Here is a 26,935-nt window from a genome sequence, read left to right as displayed (position 1 = left end):
GAAAGAATTTCAATGTGGAAGAAGAACAGAAAAAAAAAAAGTTGTTTTTTACCAGTGGCGAAACTATTAATCGCATATTATTCCACAACCAAGGATAAAGTCCAACAACAACAACAACAACAGCAACAACATAGATCCAATTGAAGTTTATTAATTGATTTATAATTTTGTTATAACAGTCAATTGATAATTTTTTTTTTTTTTAAGTTTTAGTTCTTGAACTTGTTCACACTCAAAAATATGTCTTCGGTACAAACAACAGTAGCATCAGAATATTCATCAGAAATACAAACAGTACCCATTGAACATCGATTCAATCCATATTCTGATAATGGAGGTACGGTTTTAGGTATTGCTGGAGAAGATTTTGCTGTATTAGCCGGCGATACAAGACAAGTTGAAGGTTATTCAATACAATCACGATATGAAAGTAAGATTCATGATGTTGGTGATGATATTTTAATGACGGCTAATGGATTTGCTGCTGATGGAATAGCATTAATAGATCGATTTAAACAACTGTTAATTTGGTATAAATTTGATAATAATGGGAAAAAATTAGCTATTAAAAGTGCTGCAAGATATATTCAACAATTATTATATGGTAAAAGACTTTTCCCATATTATGTCAGTACTTTAATTGCTGGATTAGATGAAGAAGGTAAGGGGGCAGTATATTCTTATGATCCAGTTGGTTCATATGAAAGAGAACAATGTAGAGCTGGTGGTGCTGCTGCTAGTTTAATTATGCCATTTTTAGATAATCAAGTCAATTTCAAAAATCAATTTGTTCCAGGAACTGATGGTAAAGAGAAAAAACCATTGAAATATTTGACATTAGAAGAAGTGATTCAATTAGTTAGAGATGCTTTCACTTCTGCTGGAGAAAGACATATTTATGTTGGTGATGGGTTAGAAATAAAGATTGTGACTAAAGATGGTATTAGAACTGAATATTATCCATTGAAGAGAGATTAAAGATGCAGAAATATTGGATTGGATGAGTGGGTGGTTTATATATAATATACACATATATATATATATATGAATGACTACAAAAAAAAAAATACAAAGAACAACCAAACTGGTCATCAAAAGAACCTGAATTTCAGTATAAAATATATTACAACATATACTTACTTATACAGGTAATTCAAATTTCTTACCATTCAATACTTTGGTGTAATAAATATAAAAGAAATCAGAATAGATACCAGTTTGTAATAACCCTGCCAATACTGAAACAAAATCAAAATGACCTTCAGCAAAATATCTATAAATCCAATTTGGAATATATAATGCTCGATAAATCCCAAGAGCGAAAATATAATGAGTAGTAATATTTTCTGCTTCACCAGTTTTTTGTAATATATATAATTGAGGTAAAATTGATATTGCTTCTAACCATAAAGAAAATGACCAAACAATTTCACCAATGGTATATTTATGAGTGAAAATTAAACTGGCAAATATTGCTCCACCAATCAAAAATTTAATTGGGAAATTATCAATATTTTCTTGAATGGGCTTTTTATATTTATAAACCATTATATAAACGGTATAAATTGATGATGCAATGAAAACAAGTTTTAATAATGTGTTATAAAATGAATAAAATTTTGTGAATAAATCGAGATATCTTGTTAAATAAACCACAACGTATAAAACTTGGGTTTTCAATGATAATCCATTGGTTGATCGATTTTGTTCAATGGCATATAATAAGATAAATATACTGGCTAAATGAGAAAGATCTCCAAAGAAACGAAATATATTCATGATTGAATAGGTCTATATTCTGTTATGGTGTTTTTTTGGGATTGAATATAAATATAAATGAGTTTTTGAAAAAGAATCAATTCAATAAATATAGTTGTTGTGGTTGATAGTTTAATAACAAGTAAAGTGTGAGCGGTGGTGGTTTATTTTTTTTTTTGATTTCACAATTTTAATTCAACCACGTCAATTGAAAAAAAAAAAAAAAAAAAATGTTTAAACTTGTTATGTTAGGTATTTCTATATGCAGGCACTTAGTAAAAGACATCTACACCAATTTAACTAATATATATATATATACAAGTTGTTCTTCAATTCAATTCAATCCAATTCAATCATAATTCTATATGTTCAAATGTTAAATCATCCTCTTCGTCATCATTATCTACTTCATGTTGTTGCTGTGATATAGTTTCAGTATCTACTGGACTTTTTTTAACTTTTTCCCAAATCGCATCATCTTGATCAATACTTTCAATAAATTCTTCTATTTGATGATAATCCAATTCATGTTTTGATTGGCTACTAAATTGATATTTCTTATAATCTCCGTTGTTTTTCAAATACATCACACTAGGGAAACTATTAATTTCATACTTTGATAGTACAACATAATCATTCAATTTTTCAACATCAACAACTATAATAGTTAAATCTTGATAATCTAATGCCAATTGATGTACAAAATGAGCTGGATATTGATAATCAATCCAATCGGGTAAATAACTAGTAATGAAAAATACTAATTTGTCATGCGCATTAGTTTCGTTTTCATTTCCAAAGCAGTTTAAATCCTGTTTGGAAGAATCAATTGAGGGAGATTGATAATATTTGACTTTGGTTTTAAAATTTTCAAATTGAGGTTCAATTTTTAAATTTTGTCGTAAATAATTAATAATAGATTGTAAATCTCGATTATTTTTATTATCATAAGTTATAATTTCTTTAGTTTTATAATTTAATAATTTTAGTGTTGGATATTGAGAAATTTTAAACAATTGACTCAATCGATTATTTTGTCTAGCATTAGTTTTCAAAATTTGAAAATATAACCCCCCATTATTATTATTATTATTATTATCTTTTTTACCTCTTCTCTTCTTGGTGTCTTTCTGTTTAACTTGATTGTATAATACACTTAGATTTTCAAATGTAGGTTCAAATTTCCGACAATATTTACAAACATCAGAATAGAAATAAATAAAAGAAAAATCCGCTTGTTCTAAAGTAGACTGAATGGAACTATCGTCAAATTCTATTATATGATCAGTAATGGAAGACAATGACGTTGGTGATGAGGTGATTGCATAAATATGGATCATGCAAGATGTCAATAGTAGATATAATACGGCAATTTGCATAATTAAAACCCACTTAATAAACTAACTAGTGACTCCTTTCGGGTACTTCCCGTAATATAGAAATAAAAAACGAACAATACAGATTTGTAGATTGTCAAGTATAAAATCGTTATATTTTTATTTTGTCTTCCAAGAATACTCCACCACCAGTAATTAAAGTTTAACAATTAAACATAAAGCAAAAGAACAATAAAGTATAATGTAATCTTTTGTTAATTGTCCTGCAAAGATGGCTGGGTGTATAATGGTCTTATAATATAAGATTTTTGTCTTGTTTTCTTGTTTCAATTATTTTGTGTTTATTCTATTTAAGATTCAATCATGGAATGGAACGATGGTTGGTATGAAAAGAGATGGTCTTGGAAAACAAAATAATATTTTTTGGGCATGGGGCACGCTAAGTCATTGTTTTGTAAATATCAAGACCAAAAAAGCCGCATATATTTTCCCAATTGGGCTTAATTGCCAGTAATATATATATATTTTTTCCCTGTTCACACTACCCTCCTTTCCCTCCTTTCGCATTTTTTATTTTTAATTTTTAATTTCGCAACTAACGTATATCAAGATTGATTAACTGGATGTTCCAATTCAGTATTTGCCAGCATTTTATTTAGTGAAAGGGCTTCGTTGCAAGGAGTTTTGTTTTTGGTTCAAATGCCATTCCACTATGCAATAAACAATACGATATTATTATACTCCGAATTTGCTGGATTGTTTTAAATCATGGTTTTCCAATTATAGATTTTATCACCAGCTTTCAGATCAATTGAAAAGGTTTATTTGATGGCTCCAGAAATATATAAATGTGGTCCAATATTTCTTTCTTGGTTTTTTTCTTTAAAGTTGTTTCTATTTCTATTATTTTAAAATTCTTATATTTCATCCTTTCTTTCTTTCTATTTTCTTTTACAACTATCAATAATAACTTTCTTGGATTTTTTTTTTACTTATTCTCAAGAAATTCATCAACAGAACCTATTTACCCCCTCCAAATTTCATATAAATAAATAATAATTAACAAGAAATATTTAACATAATACCAGAATAATAGAAACTCAACAATAATGAGATCAGTATTACCAATTTCAGTTTTATTAACTGCTGGTTTATCAGCTAGTATGAATACCATTAGATCAACCACCATTTCCTCAATATCATCATGTTCATCTTCATCTGCGTCTTCATCATCATTACCATCTTCATCGGCATTGTCAGTGGTGCCGGATTTATCATCTGCTCGTTATCTAAATACTACTATTCAAACAATTCGTGCTAATTCTGCTACTAGTGGTGGTGATAGTAGTAGTGGTTCTGATAGTGAATCACCAGAAACTCGTTATGAATATGAAACTGATACTGATTATACCCATATTACCAAAACTGTTTGTGACTCCAACAACAATTGTTATGTTACTGTTGATTCAGAAAGTTTAACTACTTATACCACAACCATTGATGGTGTGTTGACGGTTATCACTACTGGTGTGTCAGCTTCTGCTGCTGCTACTGCTGATGCTGAATCAACAATTGCTTCTACTTCTGGTGTTGCTTCCACTTCTGATATTGTTTCTTCTTCTTCTGGTACCACTGCTGTTTCTCCAATTTCAACTAAAGCAGCTATCGAATCATCGTCTTCGTTAACTTCAAGTAAACCACAAGAAACTCAATACGAATATGAAACTGATATTGATGTTTCTCATGTCGTTAAAACTGTTTGTAACTCGGAAAGCAAATGTTATTTGACAACTCAAGTACAAAGTTCCACCACTTATACCACAACCATTGATGGTGTGTTGACGGTTATCACTACTGATGTTCCGATTTCTAAAACAAATTCTCCTCTGGTGGTCACTTCTTCTGGTGCTGTGGCAACAGAAGAATCAACTGAAACCGAGGTCTTAACTACTGTCATGACTGTTACTTCATGTTCTGATAACAAATGTTCATCAACTGTTTTCACTAGTGGATTCTCAGTTTATACTGTTGATGAAACTGCCTATACCACTTATTTCCCAGTGACAACAATCACTTCTAAATTATCATCAGCTTCTATTAATGGTGAAGCCACAAATACTAAATCTGGTGCTACTGTTTCTGCTACTTCCACTACTACTACTGCTGGTAATCCACAAGAAACTGAAACTAAAATATCTACAGCAATTGTAACCATAACTTCATGTTCAAATAATAAATGTCATGAAGAAACAAAAACTACTGGTATTAAAGTCTACACTAGTGAAGAAACTATTTATACAACTTATTGTCCATTGTCAAGTACTTCTGAAACAACTAATGTTGTTTCTGTTGAAACTCCAAAACCTCAATCAAAACAACCAAATTCATCTCCAGTTGTTGAAAAATCTTCAAGTTTAGAAGCTACTTCTAGTAATACTGCCACCACCACCACCACAGCTGGTACTTCTTCTAATCCACCAGTCACTATCAATGTGATATCAGGAAATATTGTTACTGAAACTCCAGTTGTTAATCAAGTTCAATCAACTTCAAAACATTCTGATCAAAGTTCTACTATTGCTATTAGTACTTATGAAGGTGTTGGTGCTACTGTTTTCACAACTAATATCACTGGATTCCTTTCTTTGGTGGTTTCTCTTATTTTCTTTATGATATAATCATAATAAAACTCAACTTATGATAAAAAAGAAAAACTTCAAAAAAAAAAAAAGATTAAATTGTGTAACATACATATGCTTCGTTATATAGATTGATAATTAAAATTAATAATAATTATAGTAATTTGATAATTTGCGATTCTTAAACAATATTTTTCGTTTTTAACTATGGAGATTTGGTGATCATGAAAATTGACATGCTTGGATAATCACGGTTGTTCCACTATAGCTCGACATTTTTATTGTAATTAACTAATGTTGTTCAATTTCTATATCTTCCTACCTTAAGTCATCTTTTGTTGTATATTGATTAACCTAACACATCATCTTTTTGTAGAAAAAATAAATAAAAGTACTTTTTATTGATACAACATTATATATATATATATATATCTAAGTATGATTCTTTATAGATCATTCAATGCATGTTCAAATCTTATAATATCTTTCCAAATATCTTGATAAATACCTTTGCCACTCACTTTATTAGCAAAATTTCGTTTCCTATCATCACTCAATTTAGTAAATCTTCTAATCAAATCATAATCTAAAATTGGTTTAGTATTAGTTTCATTATTTTGTAATTTGATACTACCAATACGATTAAGTCTTGGATTTAATCCACAATAATGAAACTCTTTATCAATTAATTGTTGTTGTAAAATATACATTCTTCGATATGCTGCTTCATTAATGGGGAAAACATTGAAAAATGATCCATCTTGGGTAGATCCAATCACTTGGAAGTTATTTTGGGTATTATTTGGAAGAGGGATTGTAGCGGCAGCGGCAGCATCGGTCTCATTTTGTACTTTCTCATCAATATCTTTCAATGGTAATGACCTTAAACATGATATTGTTGAATTCAATTCAAATGATGCCTTGGTTAATAGTTTGGTACCATTAATTGATTGAGGATCATCAGGGTCATAATTTAATAAATGAAGAACATTATTATTATCAGCAACCAATACAAATATTTCATCATCATTGATTATGAAATCAGCACATTCTACTGATATATGTTGGGTATCTTTACCCAACATTATCATTCTAAATGGTTCAGCATCAAATCCAACTAACCAACATCCTTTTAATGGATCTCCCAAAATTACTAAATTGCCAAAACTTTTCGATTCAGAAACGTATACTGGGGTATCTAAAAATGCTACTGGAACAGTACCATCATCCTGTAAATCTCTAACAATCACTTTTTGACCTTGTGATACTAGAAATCGTCCACTTAATTCACAAATACTGGTGATAGCACCACGAGTATCTTCTTTGAAAATCTCTTTAAATTTATGGTTAGTCTCTGGTTTCCCAGGTTCAGGAATAATATCAATGATTTCATATATTTTGAAAATCCCATTGGCAGCAAGATCTTCCATACGATATTTCCCAATTCCAATAACGATATATTCTCGTTTCTTTTTATTATATTTTTTAATTAATGAATTGGGATCAGTTCCAACCGTAGACTTTGATTCTGACCCAACATCAAGAATCATTGATTTTATCGTCATGCCAACTTCATTATCCCCTAATTCAATATTTTCAATGACCGTCCAATTATAGGGTGAGACTAATTTAACAGAACCCTTAAATGAAATGGCAGGTGTGTCTTTAATATTTTTGATAATACCAGCAATTGGTTTCCCTTCTTCATCAAGACATTCATAAGGAATTTGTTTAAATGTTGATAATACAACTGTATCAGACGTCTCATGGTATGCTATTGATTTAATCAGTTCTCCAATATCCACATGTTTCATTGGTAAATTGAATTCATAATTAAAATCTAATGGTAATTCACAAATACGAGCATTTTGTTGATTATCCAAAAAAATCAATCCATTTTTAATTTTGGAATCTGAAAATGCTGAAATTGACATGACAGCAATTTTTGAAAATTGGAAAATTCTTGGAATTGAATGAATGGTTTTCAAAATCAAATATGGAATTACTCCAGTCACAAAAATACTAGTGAATCCATTTAAATTGGGGAAATATACTAATCTTCTTTCAATTGAAGTACCATAGGGGAAAGCATTATCTGGAGCACCCGTAATAGTTAAATCTTTTTCCTTTTTGAAAAAATAATTCTCTCCATCATAATAAAGTTTATACATATATATTTCACCACCAATAGTCAAAATAGTAAGATATTCATCTTTATTATCAAATTTATCACCCAATTCATTCAACATGATTTGTTTTATAAATGGATCAACTGTTTGTTGGTTTGGGTCAAAAAATCCAAGGGAAAGATTATCAGTAAACCGATCAACATTGTTTAACTGATAACATTTTTCTCCATGAAATCTATTAAATGCAACAATACGGTTGTCACCAGTGACCAAAACAAATGTTTTCACTTTATTTACTTTTGGTGTATGTGCTGCTGTTGTTTGTGGTTTTTCAGTATTTTTCTTATCTCTTCCAGAAGTACTTAAAGCACTATATTTTCTCTTTTTCTTATTGTTACTTTTGTTGTTGTCATTGTTGGTGGTGCTATTACCTAATAACAAATTAACATTTTTAGAAACTGCACTCAATAAATGAGAATTAGTAATATACCCGGTGGTGATAATTGTATCATCTAATAATTTTGGAATTTCTATTTTATCGTATGATTCATTATAAGTATTAATGGCAAAAATCATTACATCACCACTAGCTAAGAAAATCATTAAAAATTCATCTCTTAAAATACTACTTAAAATTTCATCATCTTTAATTTCATCATTCAATGTGAATCTTTTTTTGAATTTATTATCATATAATACAATCTGTTTAGGTGTCACTTGCAAAATGAATTTACCATTATTTAATTCGTGCATATTGATGGTTAATTCATTATTAATAAAATGTTTTGATTTCATTCTCGCATAAGATTTTTCAATTTGAAAAATTTCCGATTTATAATTGACATCATCGGAAGTTATCAAATACTTTTGATTTAAATTCCACATTCGATTAACTTGAGAAAATGTTAATGATGATGAAATAGATGGTTGAATCGTTGGAGTGATTATATTCAATTTGGTTTGTGAATCAGTCCCGGCATTACTCAAAATAGAAACTTCATTATAGTTTGGATTAGGTAAGTTACATTTGAATCTCTCTTTTGAGCATATTCCTAATGTAAAAGTAGATGATGGACCGTTATTAATCAATTCATCGTGGTATAAAAACTCGATACGAGATTTACTTATCGTTTTTTGAGTTTCCTCCTCTTCTTCCTCCTTATACAAGTCATCTTCATCTTCATCCTCTTCTTCTTCTTCGTCATTGGTGTCCTCTTTTTCTTTGCCTTCAATTTGCTTTAATTTAGATTCTTTGGTTTCCAGTGTTTTTAATGAGTCACGGTATCTAACTTGTATTAAAGGACTATTCCCATTGGAATTGGCAATGAATAACATGTTCTTATCTAATACAGCAACTTCACCAGGGTGATTCAATTGTATTTTATCATAAGTTTTTTTATCAACATTATCAATATGAATTCTTTTAATTGATTTCCCATCTAATTCAAAATTAATAAAATAAAACTCCCCTGTTTGTAAAATCAACAAAACACGGTGATCATCAGGAATAGGTACTATGGAACAATTTTCTAATTTCAAATTTAAATCAGATTGATCTTGGAAACTTTTAATTGATGCAGTTATCAAACGAGTAAATTTATTGACGGCAATACGTTTCAATACCCCTCCATTATCCACATGTATCAATTCATTACAACCAACTAATAATGTACCATTTAATGGACTTGGTAATGGAACGATCCTATCGATTTCATAGGGTAAATTATCAATCTTGAATACAGAAATTGTAGATTTCAGATTTAAATCTAAAGTTAATACTTGAAATTGGATATTGTCTTTTGATTTGATCAAATTCCCAGCCCAAACTTCTTGTTTCAGAGACAACACTGCAATTGTTGGTTCACGATAATTATGTAAAAACTGCATATCAACAACGGTATCTATTGATGAGTCTAAAGTAGTGGCATCAATTATAAAACTGGAATCATAGAATAAATGTGATTCTTTATTAGTACCATTTGTATCTTCTTCTATTTCATCAGTTTTCAATTGTTTTTTGTCTGTCTTTTCTTTGGAGTCTTTCATATCTTCATCCTCCTCCTCCTCCTCGTCATCCTCTTCTTCTTCATCATCATCATCTTCTTCTATAACCTCAAACGGTAAAAAACATAATAAATTCTTGAATCGAAGACAGCTTACTGAATTATATGTTGGTTCTAAAATCAATTCTGAAACAGCAAGTTTTTCAAACGTTGAATTCTGTATACAATGTTCATAATAGTGTAATGAAACCGTGGCTATAGTATTTAAATGATGATCCCATTTAATTATTGAAAACTTGGCATATTTAGTCGATACCATTAAATAATCCAAATTAGGATTTTCAATAGTTCTAATTGATTTTAAATCAGTGATTGCTCCTTGTAATTTGAATTGATCAATTAATTTCAATCGATATTGTGGTTTATTAATAGTGGATTGTTTTAATTGGATGGTATCAAAAATTTGTAATAATGACCCTTTACCCACTATGAGGTTTCTTTTGGTTGATGAGATGAAATTACATCCCACACAATTATTCACTTTTGATGGATCAATGAATTCGTGATATGCATCCATAGCAGAGTATAATATTGATAGTGATAACGAAGGGAAGCTAAGAAATTGGATATGATTTAAGTGGTTAGTTAGTAGAATGAAAAAAAAAAAAAAAATTCTTGCAACGCACTTTTTGTTTTTGGTTGTTGTTGTTGTTGTTGTTGTTGATGAGATGTTGGTGGTCGCCTTTTTTTTTAACACCAAAAGATTTCTTCTTAAAGAATCATCATATACATAATTGATGATGATGATAATCACTCTAATAAAGAGAGAAGATATATGTTATGCTGTTAATAGAATATTTCAAAAGATAACAAAGTGTATAGATGTAGATTTGTTAACAGTATTGTTATGGCCATTCGCTTTCGTCGTTTTTAACCAGTAGCAGTCGAGATGGGAGGAGTTGTAGGTCCATGTATTCTTCAATGAGTCGAAAGTTTATTTGTTCGTCCCACGAGCAGCAAAAAGACACGACTTTGGCGTAAATCCACTCACGCGCAAATAAATTCAAACAAATAGTTAACTAACAATCAATAAAAAATTGAAAAATAGTTCACCTCCAGGAGCACCTTAATATTAACTTCTCAACGCCATTTCATAACAACTCCGCTCTGATATAGAGGTATAATATTTATAAATTGGTATTCTCAGATTTTATCACATATATATATAGACTATAAATTTTAGGAATGCCGGCAACAATTAGACCTATGAAAAAGACGGTATCCTTCAGTAAGGATGTATCCAACAACAATAACTTAGAAACTGATTCTGAATCCAAACAATCACGTCCATCATATTTGACATTTGTTCCTCAAATTAAAAACAATTTATTAGTTATTCCATTTCATAATATATTTATACTTGTTGCGATGTTTTATTCTGGGTTAACTCAAGATTTAGAAACGGTGATGTGGAAAGGATTTCTTACAAGTATACCTATACAAGTGATTTATAATTACATTATTTATATCAATTTATTACCATTGAAAAAATCAACCAAAAATGATCTTAACAATGGTTCAGTTAGTGATAATAATGTTCCACTTTTAATTGGATCAAGTATATTTGTTAGTATTGTATTGTCATTACCATTGTTTGTTGTAATTGTTTTAATGGGTGCACCAGTTTATAAATATTCATTGAAAACATTATATTTATCATTGCATTTATCCCAATTAATTTTCAACCCTTTAATTATATTATTCAATTTGGATGTCAATAAGATTAACAAATTATTCAAGCAAGATCATTTGTACCGGATTATTTTCCGTCATTGTATATTATCTAGTGTTTTGTTGACATTGGGTGGTTGTTGGTTAGGAGTTATACCTATTCCTTTAGATTGGGATAGACCATGGCAACAATGGCCAATTACATTATTGATTGGTGGTTATTTAGGTGGGGTTGTAGGTGGGGTCTTGTCGTTAATTGTAAATTACTTCTCCCACTCAGTTGATCAAAATTAGTTGAATCGAAGTAGAGTTGGTGGGAAAATAGGAAATAATATAAAACTGTGTGTATGTGTACATAACCTGTTTATTGGAGTTAAGAGCACCACCACGAAGAGATATGGTAGTAGGAGAGTATAATTTATAGAAATCGAAATCCCGGAACAGGAGAAAGAAAGGAAAGGAAAAGGGGTCTGTTGAGAATTGTAAGCAAATGACGTAAGACTGGTAGTATTATCAAGTGATCTCATTGAGTTGAATTAGTAATTAAACATGACATTGTTGTTGCTTTGTCTCGGAAAGTGGATAAAGCAATAGCCGATAATTGCTCAACATAGAATATCATTTGTGTAAGATATTGAATAGTTGTAGAACATAACCTGATAAAACTGAATATTCAGTTCAGTTTGCTATATTACTCTGGAATAAATAGCAATAATAATAGAGCGAGTCGGGAATGAGTAAAATATATTTGTGTAATAACGTTAATGGGTACGATTACCCATCTACATCAACATCAGTATTGATTAACAACAACACAAAATAGAATTGAGAAGAATTTTTTTTCGGACTTTTCTCCTGCGAAAGATTTTGTTTAAGATTAATTAAGGATGAGAGTAACAACATATTATATGAGGTTTCGGTTATAAGATATATAGAATGATCCGTAAAAAGGTTTATTCCTCCCCCCCCCCCTCTCAATTTGTTGGTTTCTCTAACAATTCTCTCCTTGTCCTTCTTTCTTTCCCCCTTTGTTTAACTACCACTTTTGTTTTCAGTTTTTGCCTCCTTGCCTCCCTGCCTCCGCTCCTCCTCCCTACTTTAAATTGTATAAATATCTCCCAATTTCACTGCAATTGCTTTCTTCTTTTCCTTTTTCTTTCTTAATCAATCTTTACTAAACTACATACATTATGACTGACGGTAAATTTCCAACTAACATTGAACCAAAATACATCCCTTATTCTAAAGACCATTCAAGTTTGATTGCTTGTGCTTCTCCAGTACCATTGGATTTAAAATCTTTATTTCAAAACAGTACTGTTGTTGTCACTGCTGTGCCTGGTGCATTCACGCCAACATGTACCGAACAACATATCCCTGATTATTTGAAGCATTTAAAAGATTTCAAAGACAAAGGTGTTAAAAAAATCATTGTCTTATCTGCCAATGATCCATTTGTAATGGCAGCATGGGCTAAAGCTTTAGGTTATACTGATGAAGAGAATTATGTAATTTTTGCTACTGATCCTAATGCTTCTATTTCTAAAGAATTGGGTGATGGATTTGTTGCTGATTTGACTCTGGCCGGTATGGGGTTAAGATTACAAAGATATGCTAGTATTGTTGTTAATGGAGAAATCACTTATTTGGAAACTGAAGATAGTTTAGGTTTCCTGGAAATTTCTAGTGCTGAAACTATTTTAAAGAGAATCCACAATTGATGAAGTAAATTATAGAAGAATAGGAAGATGAGATTGAATTTGGTAAGATGAAAATTTTGTAGGGTTTAATGAATTTTGAATTATATGAATATATATGCCAAATTTCGGTAAACCAACCGGTACAAAGTGTAAAGTTCATATCTCTTGTAGTACTTAGAAGTTGAAATACTGATTCAGTTAGCCGTTATAGTCTCTAGGATTGTGTTTGGGTGCTACTCAATTGAATCATTATCTGTCTCTGGTTCAAGTTTAAACGGTATGTTGATGCTACCATGCGGTGCATGAAATTTCTTCAATTCCAAAACAAATTTGAAAAATTTAACCAGCCAACTTTAACAGAGAGAGCGAAAAAAAAAAACAACAACAAATACATAAACAAACAAATAATACGATTTTGATTGGAATTCAATATACAATTATAAGCTACTACCACCCCCCCCCCCTTTTAAAAGAGGAAATTGTTTACAATACTACACGAATATGTCGGGATTTTCTATGGTTCCCAGATTCACCAATAATACTGATGATGATGATAATTCCGTTCATTTGAAACATAATATAGGTAAAGCCAATCCACTTCGATCACCTATAAGAAAAAGTCGTAACAGTAACAACAAGAACGAAGTGTTTTCGTATAATAATCATAATCATAGTTCAGATGTATCGATTGATGAAAAAATCGCAAAGATTATACTGAATAGTAAAACCAGTATACAAGAAAATGGTAATGATATTATAAATGATGTTCCTAATGGGAAATTTGTTCAAGAAAAAGAAGAGTTCGATGATGATGATGATGAAGAGGAGGAGGAGGAGGAATTGGATGAATTTGATACTAATAAATCGTATTTGAAATTTTTGAATGGAGAACTAAAGGAAAGTATTAATGCTAATGAGGATGCCAACATTGATGGGGGTAGAGGTGATGAAGATTATGAAGATGATGAATATATACTTAGTGATAGTGATACATTTAATGAAGAACTGTTAGAAAGTGATTTTGATGCAAGTGGTTATGAGGATGGATATTTAAGTGATGGAGATCATGAGTTTGATACTGATCGATTTAAAGAGAAAAATGTATTCAACGATGACGATGATGATGATAATGATGATGAGAACAACAACAACTTTACAAAAGAGAATCACTATAGATATCCTCGAACAAGACTGAATAAACTTAATAAACAAGAAAGCTTTGGATCACTATCGCGATCACCATCGATACTGGAATCAGATGAAATTAATCTTGTTGGTTCCAAGTTGAGTAATGTCCAGCATGATAACAATATTAATTGGAAACAATATATTATAATTTCATCGATATCATTTCTTATAACCATATTGGGGTATTTATTGATAACTGGACAAATTTCCACTATACTACCGAATCTATTTCCGTCAATTGGATCTTTTGATACGATTAAAATGGCTAAATTAGATGGGAAATTACATCGATTAGATCAAGAATTGAAAAATTCCCATGAAAAACAACAAGAAACATTGTTTCAATTACAATCACAAATTGATCAATTGAATAATAAAGTTATTAATGTTATTGAGAATCAACAATCATCGTCAAAAAGCAATCAAAATAAATCAACTATTACCAAACATGATGATAATGACGATAAAATAATAACGTTAGAAAATAATCAAATTCAAATAAGTCCGGAATTTCATCAATTTTTATATAAATTTATTGATAATTATCAAAATTCTTATCTTGATGAAAAATTACAACAATTGGAAAAATTTAATGATTTACAAGAATTACAAAAATATGTTGAAAAATTGATTTCAAAATCAATGGAATCTATAAAACAAGATATTCGATTAGATATTGATAATATTCTTGATAATTTAACTTTGGTCTCCAATAATAACAACAACAACAACAATGGCAATGGCAATGAAACCAAAAATCATAATGTGATAATTGATCCCAAAACAAATAAATTATGGATCAATTCAATACTTGATTTAATAACTCAAGGAACATCATCAACATCAATCAATTATGCTGATTATTCAACTGGTGCAAGAATCTTGGGGTTTCTAACTACTTCTTCGTCGTCTTCTTCTTCTTCTTCTAGCCATAATCATCATCATAGTATATTAGAAAAAATGTTATATGGATGGTGGATATATAAATCCAATTTTTATCAAGATGAATATAATGCCAATCATGTATTATTAGATGATGATATTGTTTGGAAAGGTGGAAATCAATTGGGTATACGATTAAGTACCAATATTATCCCTACTGATATAATTCTTGAATGTCGAGAAGATAACAATTCTCCATCACCGTCTCAAGGAATTTTATTATCAATTGGATTTAAACCAAATACAAAGAATGGATTTAATAAATTATCAAAAATTCCATTATCTCAATTAACTTCTTCACAATTACCAAATCAAAATGAAAATAAATATATTTCAAAATTTAAATTAATTAAACAATATCATATTAAATCTTTTGATAATAATGGTATTTATCATATTCGATTACCAATTAGATTTATTAATTTACAAATTAGTGGGAAAGATTTATATTTCAAATTTGATAAAATTGGTGATAACATCAATACTTTTAGTGATACTAATATTAATATTAATAATATTAAAGTTTATGGGATAAATGAAATTAATGCCATTAAATATCAAGATAAATTTCAATTATTAATTGATAAGTTCATTGATATTGAAGAAAATGATCAAAATGAACAAATTATCACTACTAATAATAAAAGAGTAATTGAAATTAATACTAATGAAGAAGAAAAAGAAAAAGATATAAATGGTGATTCTGGGAAATCATCAATGAATTTTATGACATCAAAACATTCAGAAAAGTATCAACAACAATATGATATGAATGATGATGATATTTATTTATGATTAAATATATAGCAATTTAAAAATGGTCAAGTCTAAGAGAGGAAGGGAGGTGGGAGAGAGATAGAGAGAAATGCAAAAGATTGGTTTTAAAGAAGAGATCTTAATCTATTACTTATACATGGAGTACTTTGTTGTTGTTGTCGTTGTTGTTGTCGTTGTTGTTGTCGTTGTTGTTGTCGTTGTTGTCTTGACAAACAAATTAATCGATTTAAACCATAATCTATTTTTAAATCTGAGATTCAAATAGAAAACAACAACAAAAAACTCATTTTTTCATTTTCTTTAAACTATGTATCATTACTATTCATAATTTGTAACAATAACAAATAATAAACAATATTACTTGTACTAATAATAACAAATAGAAAATTTGATACTATAGTACTGTTCTATTTTCATCAATTCTTTCTCTTTCAATAATTGAAAGGAAATAGAAATTATACGTAATCTTGTTTAATTGACTCAGAAGGAAGAGGAAGAGAAGAAGAAGAAGAAGACACTAACTCATAAAGGTTTATGATTCATTTATCAAACAATGTAAAAATCTAGATGTTTTTTTTTTTTTTTTTTTTCTTTTTGGTAGTTTTTTTAGTTATACATAATAAGAAGATATGAATTTAAAACTGAAAACTAAAATTCATATTATATTTTGTGATGATGATGATGATGATGAGATAAGAAGTAAAATTGCTTAATCAATGATGAAATTTCCAAAATAAAAAATTTTCTTCCCATTTTGTTCTAATTTGTGATAATTTCATCTATGGTCATCATCAGTGCATGTGTCTGTTTTCATTGCTTACCATATGGGTGTAGTTGGTAGAAATTGAGGGATTTAAAAAACAACACACCCCATCAAATAAGTTTTAGTTCAATATGTCTTTTTTGGGTCATTGATCATTTACAAAGTTGTCAGTTTGATAAAATTTCCGACCTATCCTCCTTGTCTGTGCCTCCCTTTCACCATCACCCTACCTCGGCTTGTTTCTGAGCTTCTCTTTTTTGCCACCACTCGCCCGCAACATGAGGGAGGCAAACAAATTCCGCCGCCCCTGGCTAAAACTAAAATATTAGGGCCGTCTAAATTGACAGGGATCCGCCACCTCCGCAGTACGAAGAAGGAAATGACATGGCTTAGCTTGGCTTGAAGTAAGGCGCGGCGTAGTAAGGTGGCAGCAATAAGTAATACATCATTATCACCACCCTTCCACCCCCTTCCATTTTGATGATGAAACAAACTACTACTACAATCACCAATCACCGCAGAAGTTCAAACTTTAAACCTTAAACTCTAAAAGTTTAACTATATAAAAGACTTTAAACTGTCGACTCGAGCATATTAGACTTGAGCCTCGAAGCAGCAGCAATGTATTGAAGTGGTGGAGCTTTATAGTATCAACAGACAATCTTGAAGTTCAACGAGGGTTCACAAACCAACCAACCAACCAACCCAAATTGAAACAAACTTTCTTACAATTAAATATTTTGTGCAAACGGTATTATTAACTTATATTAGATATAATTATATATATTATATAATACTTTGAAACAAACAAAAGTAGCATTTTTGAATGTAACGAAAACAGAAACTTAATAAAAAACCAATATATATACAAAAAAAAAAAAATCCAAAAAAAAAAAAATTACTAGTACCAAAAAATAATTTTTTAAAATGTAATCCAAAAAACAAATTTAATTAAAAACCGAAAAAACTCACGAAAATATAAATAAATTGATAATATAATAACAAAAGCCAAAAATTAACAAATAATAAGTCATAATGTTATAAATGACCCTTAATTAAATCAAAGAAAAGAAAAGAAAAAGAAAAATGTTTGTTTGTGTAAATTATTGTTTATGCTCTTAATAAACTTAGAACAAAGCAGCCAAAGCTAACAAACCAGCAGCAACTGGAACAGCGTTAGCAGCAGCACCGGCTTCAGCAGTAGAGACAGCTGGAGCAGCAGAAGATGGAGCTGGAGAAGATTCAGCAGCAACAGTCTTTGGAGTAGTTTCTTGAGCTGGGGAAGATTCAGCAGCTTTAGTTGGAGCTGGGGAAGATTCTTCAGCAGATGGAGCTGGAGCTGGTTTAGATTCTTCAGCAGATGGAGCTGGGGCTGGTTTAGATTCTTCAGCAGATGGACCTGGAGCTGGAGCTTCGGTAGATGGTAATGGGCAGTAGGTAGTGTAGATAGTAGTACCTTCAGTGACAGTGGTGACACCAGTGGTGACAGCGGTTTCATGACATTTGTCTTCTTCACAAGAGGTGATGGTGACAACGGTGGTAGAAACATCAGTAGCAGTAGAAGCAACTGGAGCTTCGGTGGTTGACAATGGGCAGTAAGTGGTGTAAGTGGTTTCAACTTCAGTGACAGTGGTGACACCAGTGGTGACTTCAGTTTCGTGACATTTGTTTTCTTCACAAGAAGTGATGGTAACAACAGTAGTTTGAATGTCAGTGGCAGTGGAGTTGGAGTAAGCAGCCAAAGCGGAACCAGCAACAGCGGATAAAACGACAGCAGATGAGAATTGCATTTTTATTAAGCGATAGTATAAGTTGTTATTATTAGATTAACTGTGATTAGTTGATAATGAAGAAAGAAAAAGAAAAGAAGATGGAAAAATCATTTTTGGAGGAATTATCCTGACTTATTTATAGTTTGATGTTGATTGGGAAAAAATTTGAAAAAAAAAAATAATTAAAAGGAAGATATTCCATGATGTTATGACAATTGCCCCGTCTGTCCCCCTTTTTTTTTGTTCCATTTCTTTTTTTTTTTTTTTTTCGATTTTGTTCTATTGCTTAGTTTTAGTTCAAGGTGAGATACATGCATGAAATGGGTTGGTCGATCCGCAAGTCGGGAGCGAGGTCACTCATTGTAATGCCAGTATTAGTAGTATAAAAAAAAAAAGAAAAACTGAGATTGCTAAAAATAAATCTGGTTATTGAAATTTCAGAAGAAAAGTAAATAAATAAACAGAAAGAAGAAGAAGAAGAAGAAGAAAAAATTTTTTTTGTCTTTTTTGCATCATATTTTGAACTTGATGGTTTTGTGTCTTCCTTTTTTTTAAAAAAAGAACAGGGAACAAAATTATTATTATCAACAAATTCTATTTTATTAAGGGAAAAGGGGGAAAAACGTTTGAGTGATATTTAACTACAAGCACTAGTCATAATAACAAATATCTAAATCTGTTGTTTTTCTTACTAAATCATTCTTAACCCAATATAGTCAAATAAGGAAAATGCAGAATCTAAAGCAAAAAATGACAAAAAAAAAAAAAACAAAAAAAGCCAGAAAATCATTCTATTCGCTCATGATGCATATATAACATTCAAGTGGTACAATATCGGAACAATTTCATTGCCATTCTTTTCTGTGCTTTTCCCCCAAAATTGTTTTGCCCTTGTTCTACTTTCCGCCATCTTACACTTGTTCTTTTTGGTTGTGTAGTATGTTATTGGGCTGTACACTTGTAAATTGATTTTGCAAAGTTCTGTTGTTGTTGTTGTTGTTGGTTGGAAAATCAACCATGTCTGTAGTGCTGGGTAGTTTTGTACTTGCTTGTCCAAAATGGGTTGTTGTTGTTGTTGTTGTAGCACATTGGTACAAAATTCATGCATAACCTCCCGCCCTCCTGCCTTCCACCTCAACCCAAATCCATCCATCACCATATTCTCATAACCCGAAGGCAAACAAATTACAGCAATGAAAAAATAAAAAATAAAAAATAAAATAAAACGTATTATGGGTTAAGATAGAAAATGGTAATTATTGCTCCCAAAACGACACAAATTAGTGAAAAATTTGTCACTTTCAATACGTCGTTTCTTTTTTTTTTTTATTTTTGTTCTTGTCTGTATTTCCCTGTGCTTACCAGCTTATCTTATGATATATATAACTTATTATTATTATACAATTAGGTAGCAATTAGCAGCCTTAAACAATAAGGTCCTGATCAATAAAGTTACTTATTATAGATAATAGTCAGGTAAAACAAACCTAAATTTCAGTTGATAATCAAACACATACACACACACTCTCTCTCTCTCCCTGTTACAGATTACTCTTTTGGTTTTAGTTTCGGTTCTGGTATTCGATCGACGGGAGGGCTGGGAGGAGGAGTGGAGGGCTGGAACTTTTGACCTAATTCACACGTTTTCATTGCCTATTCCGTAAGCTCCTTCTTTTCTGGTTGCCCCCCACCCCCCCTATTTTGAACAATAACTTACAAATTGAATCGTTTAAACATCTGCAAAACTAAAAAAAAAAATAAATCAAAACACACTCACACTCACACACACACGAATTAGCTTTGAAAGGATCTTCTGCTTCTTGTGTTTTGTGTGAGAATCTTTTTGTACTTGTGTGTGCATACAGACAGATACAGATGTGTGTATATTGTTGCTATGACTAAATCAAATTCAAATTCTCTCCATTCCTCGACTGTGTACACGACCGCCCTACAAAAAAATACTACATCCACTTGCACATAAACATACACAAAACATATCGACTTCTTAAGGGAAATACTACACTAAATGTTTTGACAGTATCGTCACACACACACACACGCACAAAAATTTTAACAATTGCTTACTTTTTGTATGCATCACAAAAGATATAGGCTTTGGCTCCGCCACTGCCGTTGCAGTTGCCACCACTACCGCTGCCGCCACCATCTCTATCTTTGCCACCGTTGCTGCCGCCTCTCCAATTTTAGGCGTTGATATTGTCGCAAATCTCTACTGTTTTCCAAGACTACAACGACATAAGCTTATAAGCTTATCTCTGTTTTCTTGGTCTCTAAACATCATGAGAATTTCAAGCCTAATAGAACAAATAACGAATTATCCATTTGTCAATACTACTCTTACTTTCAGACAAGGACTAAAAATGGTTGTCACAAACCGTCGTTGGTGTTTCCTATCTCCTATTCAGCTTTGTTGTAGTAATTTCACTTGAAAGCTGTAGTGTTTATTTTTGTTTTTTCCATCTTTAGTTGATTGCAAGCTCGTGATTTTTATTTTGATTGCACCAAGCAAGCAAGCAACGAACAACAACGAACAACAACAACCAGGTGAACCCCTCTCTCCCTAATACAGTAAACAACTCACCAAATCTGGTTAATTGCTCAAGGTTCGTAACTGTTAATCTAAAATCTTTGGTGGGGGGGAGGGGGCTGGTGTGTGTATTTTTTTTTTTGTTCTGGTGATGCCGTTCCGTGCCAGGCCAGGCCGCAGCACGGCATGTCAACTACGTAGTACTATTGGGGGTCGAAGCCACCCGTCATTATAAGGAGAGATAGAACCACTCGGGATATTCGGGTGGTGCGGGTCATACTACCAAGAATTCAAATCCCGAAAAAAAATAGACAACCAAGAAAGAAAATGAATCAAATCAAATCAGTTGATTCCATTACATTCTATTCCATTCTATTCCATTCATTCCTTGGTTCTATTGTGGGCCTATGGAGAATAATAACAAACAAACATTCTTAAGTTCAATTTTGTGATTATTATTATTATTATTTAAGGTTATGTTAAGTGGGTTCTCACCATGATTGTTGTTAGACTATTTTTGGTGCTTCCTTTCTTCCTTCCTTCCTTCCTTCCTTGCTTCTTCTTTTTCTAGATCGATCGGAATAAGTTACTTTTCGAAAGAAATGTAAACAAATATTTATCGGATTTGTCAAAGAATAGCAAAAGGCAATAATAATAATAATATTATCATTATTATTATTTTTTGGCTTAAAAGGCATCTTCTATTTTTTTTTTTTTTTTTTTTCCATCGTCTACAAAATGAGAAGTTCCAAGAACGATGATGACTACTACTACTACTTCATTCATGTTGCTAGTCAATCAGTGAATCAATCATTGACATTAATGTTCACCAATTATTACATCTATTCATTAATTCATTCATTCATTGCTAAAAATTATTAGATCTTAGTAATGATAAGTTTTTTTTTTTTTTGATTTTGTACTTTTTTTTTTCATATTAAATTCTTCTTTTCAATCAAGAAATCTTTTCTTTCCTCCTCCTATTTTTATTCAACACCATTTTGCATATTAAAAAATAATATCTGTAAGTTAGTTAGAAACAGGCGGGACAAGTGAGAGAGAGATAGAGATAGAGAGAGGGAAAGAAGAAAAATGAAATTAAATCAAAAATTTAAATCCAAACAAACAAACATATATTATTACGCGACAACACAATTGGTGAACCAAAAACACACACACACACACACACACACCAAAAATAATTATCATTCTTCCTTGTTGTTGTTGTTGTAAAGTGTATCCGTGATTGTATTATTATTATGATCATCTAAATAAATAATAACAATAGTGACGTGTAATGTTTTGGGCGATTTGATGTTTTTTTTTATTTTTTTAGATCACACATTTAATATTAGTTTAATTTTTTAGTTGATTCACGGCCCAAAAAGAAGTTCTTTTTTTTTCTCGATTCGTGTAAATTGTGTGTTGCCGTGCCGTGTTCAATTCAATCAATCAATCCTAGGACCTAATTAACTATTGCAAAAGAACAACTACGGAGTTTGGTAAAAGTAAATCACTTCTCTTGGTTTATTCAAATGATAGTAGTAATAGTGGTGGTGGTTATTTTTTTTTTTTTATTGACTAATAATTAGTCTCATTTACTGTTGTTGTTGTTGTTGTTGCTGTTGCTAATCCTCACATAATTGTATAAATCAAAGAAAAGTAATTATCGTAGTTAAGCAATTTGGTTTAAAAACCAAAAAAAAAAAAAAAAAATCAATAATATTCAGACTCTAAGATACTAGCAAGTAAACTGTTAACTAGCTAACCTTAGATTATGTAATAACAAGATCTTATGATAGTTAAATCATTGGGTTGAAGAAGAATTAATATATTTTTTTTACTGCAAAATTGTTGCGAAAAAAAAAAAAAAAAAAAAAAAAAAACAAAGTACGCCCATATATCATTAACTTTTTTAAGAACTTTATATAATCATTGTGAAAAGAAACAATGTTATGACAAAAAAAACTACTATAAGTTTATTTTCTACATTTGTAAAATGAAATATTTAAATAATCAACAGTAAAAAGTATAATTAACCGTTGATAACAATAACTTAATTACGTTAATTGTTTTCTTAGTTAATTATTATTAAATGATAAAACTAGTAATAATAACAAAATTTTCTTGGAAAAATTTAGTTTACCTTACTCTGCTATATTTATAGTTTGATTCTCTAAGACTTTATTGAAATATCACTTTGATAGTTATAGAACAAGAGGTGTGGTGGTGGTGGTGGAGGGGGTGGTGGAAGTGCAAACTTGCATATCTCTCTATTAATTATATTCAATTGTAACGATTTCTGGTTTTACCAAAATAATTGGATAAAAAGACAGTGATTTCAGAAATATATGATGGTTATATTGAAGTGGATCAGTTTGATTGACATGGAATGGGAACACAAACGATGAAAGACTAACTTGCTAATCAATCAATACCAGCACAGACTATTTAATAAAAACAATTTTCAAAAACTTATTCTAGTTTTCTACCTTGAGTCAATACTTTGTTATCACAAATTAGAATTCCTGAATTCTTGTCTTATCTCAATTAGTATGTAATTCTTTATATGTATATATATATATATATATATATCTCATAATTTTGTAATTGATTGATTCTAGTTCTTCTGGTCCAAAAAGCAAACCAAAAATATCAAATAGTAAATTAATATAGCTAATAGATAATAGATAATACTCCAAAATGCTATGACAAGTCTTTAGTTTTTGGTAATGGTTGGTTAATGATTATGAGCCAAATTTAAACTTTTTAGTCAGTGAACAAGTGGTTTATAATAGATCAGTTGCCCCCCCCCCCCAATCAGTGAATTTATTGGTTTGAAGTAATAACTAAATCCATAGATTGTATATATTTTCTTATTGAAAAAGGAAAAAGACTCATTCGCTAATGTAATCTGAAAAAGGAAATTCAATGCTAGAAATAATTAGGTTTAATAAGTTTATCTTTTCTTCCCAGTATTGGTTGGTTGGTTGGGTGTTTGTTGTTGTTGTGATGGTGGTGGTTATTGAATAGAAAAAATAACCACATAAACAGGTTATAAGTTTATCTTGAAACATCTCTTTCCATTATACGGTACTGAGTTATCAATACTATTTACAACTCATTCATTTGGAAAAAGGGAGGAATAGATGATTAATAATTTACAACAACCAGATCAATTGCAACTGTCATTATTTATTGTAAACTACACACGACAAATTAAACAACAACAACGATTGAAAAGAATTTAGACGAAAAGACCTCTACAAAAAAAAAAAAAAAAAAAAAACCAAAAAAGTCTGTTTCGCTACATCAAATTAATTTTCAGCAATAGATTATATTATTATTGTTTATAAAATATCCGATGAAGTAAATTATACACTGTAAACTCTGTTTAAAAAATTGGATTTTGATGTATTGATCGATCGATCCAAGCAAGTAGTTAAAATAATACAATACAAACCTTAAGTACGTACATCATTATAAGATTTTTTGACATTACACCAAAATACATCCATTATTCTCCTTGTTCTTGTTCTTTTTGTTCTTTTTGTTCTTTTCTGGGTGTATAGTTTAGTTTAGTTTAGTTATAAGTTCAATCATCGTGTGTTTGTTTTGTTACTTTATTTTTATAAATAAATAATTACATCCATCACCATGATTGATTACAAAGGATTTAGTAAATGAGAGTCAATAAAAAAGAATTGCCATTTTATTTATTAGTACGAGAATACGTAATTTGTGGAATACACGAAGCCACCAAAATATAATTCACGTAGGTTGGTTTTTCTGGGATTTAGTGTCATTAAAATGAAATTAAATTAAATAATACGAGTTTTTGTACCCTTCAAGAGATGACAAAATCAAAATAGAAAAATGGCACAACAACAACAACAACAAGAACAATAACTACAACAACAATGTAATACACACGTAAGTACACACTTTTAATCATTTCTTTCGGGTTTTTATTTAAATAATAGGCCAGTTGTTGTTGTTGTTGTCAATAATTGTCGTGTCACCAATGTTGTTTTTGTTGTTGTTATGATTGGTAGTTCTAATAAAGTAGTTGCTGAAAAGTGGGACAAAAAAAGGAAAATTTAAATTGGTCTGTCCCCCCCCCCCACCCACCCACTCACTTACTCATTAGGGTTGACACACAAAATGATCATATTAAACTTGATTATATAGCTATAAAAAAAAATTTTTTTTTGAGCCATTTGGAAAAGAGTAAAAGTGAAAGAAATATATTGACTGAATTCAATCATAAAGTATGTGGTGGTTTAATGTTGACACACACACACACACACAGATAAGAGATAAGAAGAAAAGAAGAAACGATATTAAAATAATAATAATATTTTTTCAACCAATTCAATTACAATTCGGGGGAGGGGGGAGACAGCAGGAAATGGAAATTGTTAAGCCGTCTCTCCCACCCACGACCCCCTATTTCCCCCAAAAATATTGAAATGAAATGTAATTATTAATTTTTATCGTGGAGTTGGTGTATGTGTGTCTCATTCACCTTATTGTAATGAGTAAAATAAGCAAAGAGAGATGGTTTTCGTTTCTTAGTTTAATCACGATGCTATTTTTAACTCAGGTTGTCAATGCAATAACAACAAAGTAGTATCATCACCAACAACCACCATAATCCAATTCTTTCAACAATTCTGCTTGATCTAGATCAATGTATAGTAGTACTAATGTTGTTGTTGTAACTAAGAATAGATTTCTTAAAATACTCATTTTTGACATTATCAGAGAGACTAAACAGTAAATGTATATTGGCTAGTTAGTTAGTTAGTTAGTTGGTGATAAGATTTTTGAGAAAAGAAATTAAAATAAATTGTTTTGTGAAACAGATTTAGATTTTGGTTTCTGTTGCTACCACTATGAGTTAGATAATCAATTATAAGGTGATGTATCGCATGTATTAAGGCACCATCCCTTCATTATTATTATCATGGGTGGGTCACCAATGGAATTTATCCCGCTAAGCAATAGGAAACACGAATTGAAAAACCTGTTTTTCCTGTTTGTTTGTTTTTTTTTTTCTCTTTCTGTCTGAGAAATAGGAGGTACTGTGAATAGTATAACACAAGTAGGCAGGCAGATAGGCAGACAGGTAGGCGAAGTATATTCGTATTCATCAACATAATAGACAACAACAGGTCACAAAAAAAAACAAAAAGAAATCAACGTAACGTAAAGAAAGAGTAAAATTGATTTTGGTTTCAGTTTCGTCTTCTGTTCTGGTATGATTCAAATTAAGTAACAAAAAAAAAAAAAAACACGCAATGTTAGGAAAAGAAAATGAACAAAAAAAAAAAAGAGAGACACGAAAAAAAAAAAAATTTTCTTCTTCTCCCAGAATTTACTTACTTGCTTTATACACCACATAAACGTAAATGTAAAATAGAAAATGTAAAATGTAAACAAAAAAAAACTAATAAGAATAATAATAATAATATTCACACTGTACTTTTTAACCATTATTTGCCGTGACATACGCAAACATAAGATTATCTTTCAATGGAACCCACAAATTTACTACAGTAGTTTTTTTTTTTTTTTTTTCCAATTTGTGGTGGCCACGGAAGTTATTAATTAAATGTTGTATTATCAACTAAATAATAGGAGAA

General features: G+C 30.4%; 9 protein-coding genes across 9 annotated transcripts; 5 read left to right on the top strand and 4 right to left on the bottom strand. All coding sequences in view use genetic code 12, as the record gives it.

Moving 5' to 3' along the window:
• Positions 1-240: 240 nt before the first annotated feature.
• CD36_42350 (proteasome component, putative) lies at positions 241-978 on the top strand (the record flags this gene model as incomplete). Its single annotated transcript, XM_002419854.1, has 1 exon — positions 241-978. The coding sequence occupies one exon, from the start codon at positions 241-243 to the stop codon at positions 976-978; it is 738 nt and encodes a 245-aa protein (XP_002419899.1).
• A 162-nt stretch (positions 979-1,140) lies between these two features.
• On the bottom strand, positions 1,141-1,779 carry CD36_42340 (ER lumen protein retaining receptor (HDEL receptor), putative; the record flags this gene model as incomplete). The annotated part of the gene is made up of 1 exon (XM_002419853.1): positions 1,141-1,779. One exon carries the CDS (start codon positions 1,777-1,779, stop codon positions 1,141-1,143), a length of 639 nt encoding a protein of 212 aa, XP_002419898.1.
• Positions 1,780-2,111: 332 nt separating this feature from the next.
• On the bottom strand, positions 2,112-3,137 carry CD36_42330 (uncharacterized protein; the record flags this gene model as incomplete). Its single annotated transcript, XM_002419852.1, has 1 exon — positions 2,112-3,137. The coding sequence occupies one exon, from the start codon at positions 3,135-3,137 to the stop codon at positions 2,112-2,114; it is 1,026 nt and encodes a 341-aa protein (XP_002419897.1).
• A 1,067-nt stretch (positions 3,138-4,204) lies between these two features.
• CD36_42320 (GPI-anchored cell wall protein, putative) lies at positions 4,205-5,773 on the top strand (the record flags this gene model as incomplete). The annotated part of the gene is made up of 1 exon (XM_002419851.1): positions 4,205-5,773. One exon carries the CDS (start codon positions 4,205-4,207, stop codon positions 5,771-5,773), a length of 1,569 nt encoding a protein of 522 aa, XP_002419896.1.
• A 407-nt stretch (positions 5,774-6,180) lies between these two features.
• Positions 6,181-10,443, bottom strand: CD36_42310 (subunit of the mRNA cleavage and polyadenylation factor, putative; the record flags this gene model as incomplete). The annotated part of the gene is made up of 1 exon (XM_002419850.1): positions 6,181-10,443. One exon carries the CDS (start codon positions 10,441-10,443, stop codon positions 6,181-6,183), a length of 4,263 nt encoding a protein of 1,420 aa, XP_002419895.1.
• Positions 10,444-11,111: 668 nt separating this feature from the next.
• Positions 11,112-11,891, top strand: CD36_42300 (glycosylphosphatidylinositol anchor biosynthesis protein, putative; the record flags this gene model as incomplete). Its single annotated transcript, XM_002419849.1, has 1 exon — positions 11,112-11,891. One exon carries the CDS (start codon positions 11,112-11,114, stop codon positions 11,889-11,891), a length of 780 nt encoding a protein of 259 aa, XP_002419894.1.
• An 896-nt stretch (positions 11,892-12,787) lies between these two features.
• On the top strand, positions 12,788-13,318 carry CD36_42290 (peroxiredoxin type-2, putative; the record flags this gene model as incomplete). Its single annotated transcript, XM_002419848.1, has 1 exon — positions 12,788-13,318. One exon carries the CDS (start codon positions 12,788-12,790, stop codon positions 13,316-13,318), a length of 531 nt encoding a protein of 176 aa, XP_002419893.1.
• A 480-nt stretch (positions 13,319-13,798) lies between these two features.
• Positions 13,799-16,222, top strand: CD36_42280 (uncharacterized protein; the record flags this gene model as incomplete). The annotated part of the gene is made up of 1 exon (XM_002419847.1): positions 13,799-16,222. The coding sequence occupies one exon, from the start codon at positions 13,799-13,801 to the stop codon at positions 16,220-16,222; it is 2,424 nt and encodes an 807-aa protein (XP_002419892.1).
• Positions 16,223-18,094: 1,872 nt separating this feature from the next.
• Positions 18,095-18,757, bottom strand: CD36_42270 (uncharacterized protein; the record flags this gene model as incomplete). The annotated part of the gene is made up of 1 exon (XM_002419846.1): positions 18,095-18,757. The coding sequence occupies one exon, from the start codon at positions 18,755-18,757 to the stop codon at positions 18,095-18,097; it is 663 nt and encodes a 220-aa protein (XP_002419891.1).
• Between the last annotated feature and the right edge of the window lie 8,178 nt (positions 18,758-26,935).

Source organism: Candida dubliniensis, chromosome 4 (assembly GCF_000026945.1).
Source record: "Candida dubliniensis CD36 chromosome 4, complete sequence".
Classification (NCBI taxonomy): domain Eukaryota; kingdom Fungi; phylum Ascomycota; class Pichiomycetes; order Serinales; family Debaryomycetaceae; genus Candida; species Candida dubliniensis.
Note: the sequence above shows the minus strand (reverse complement) of the source record. Positions and strands in the feature narration are given on the sequence as shown.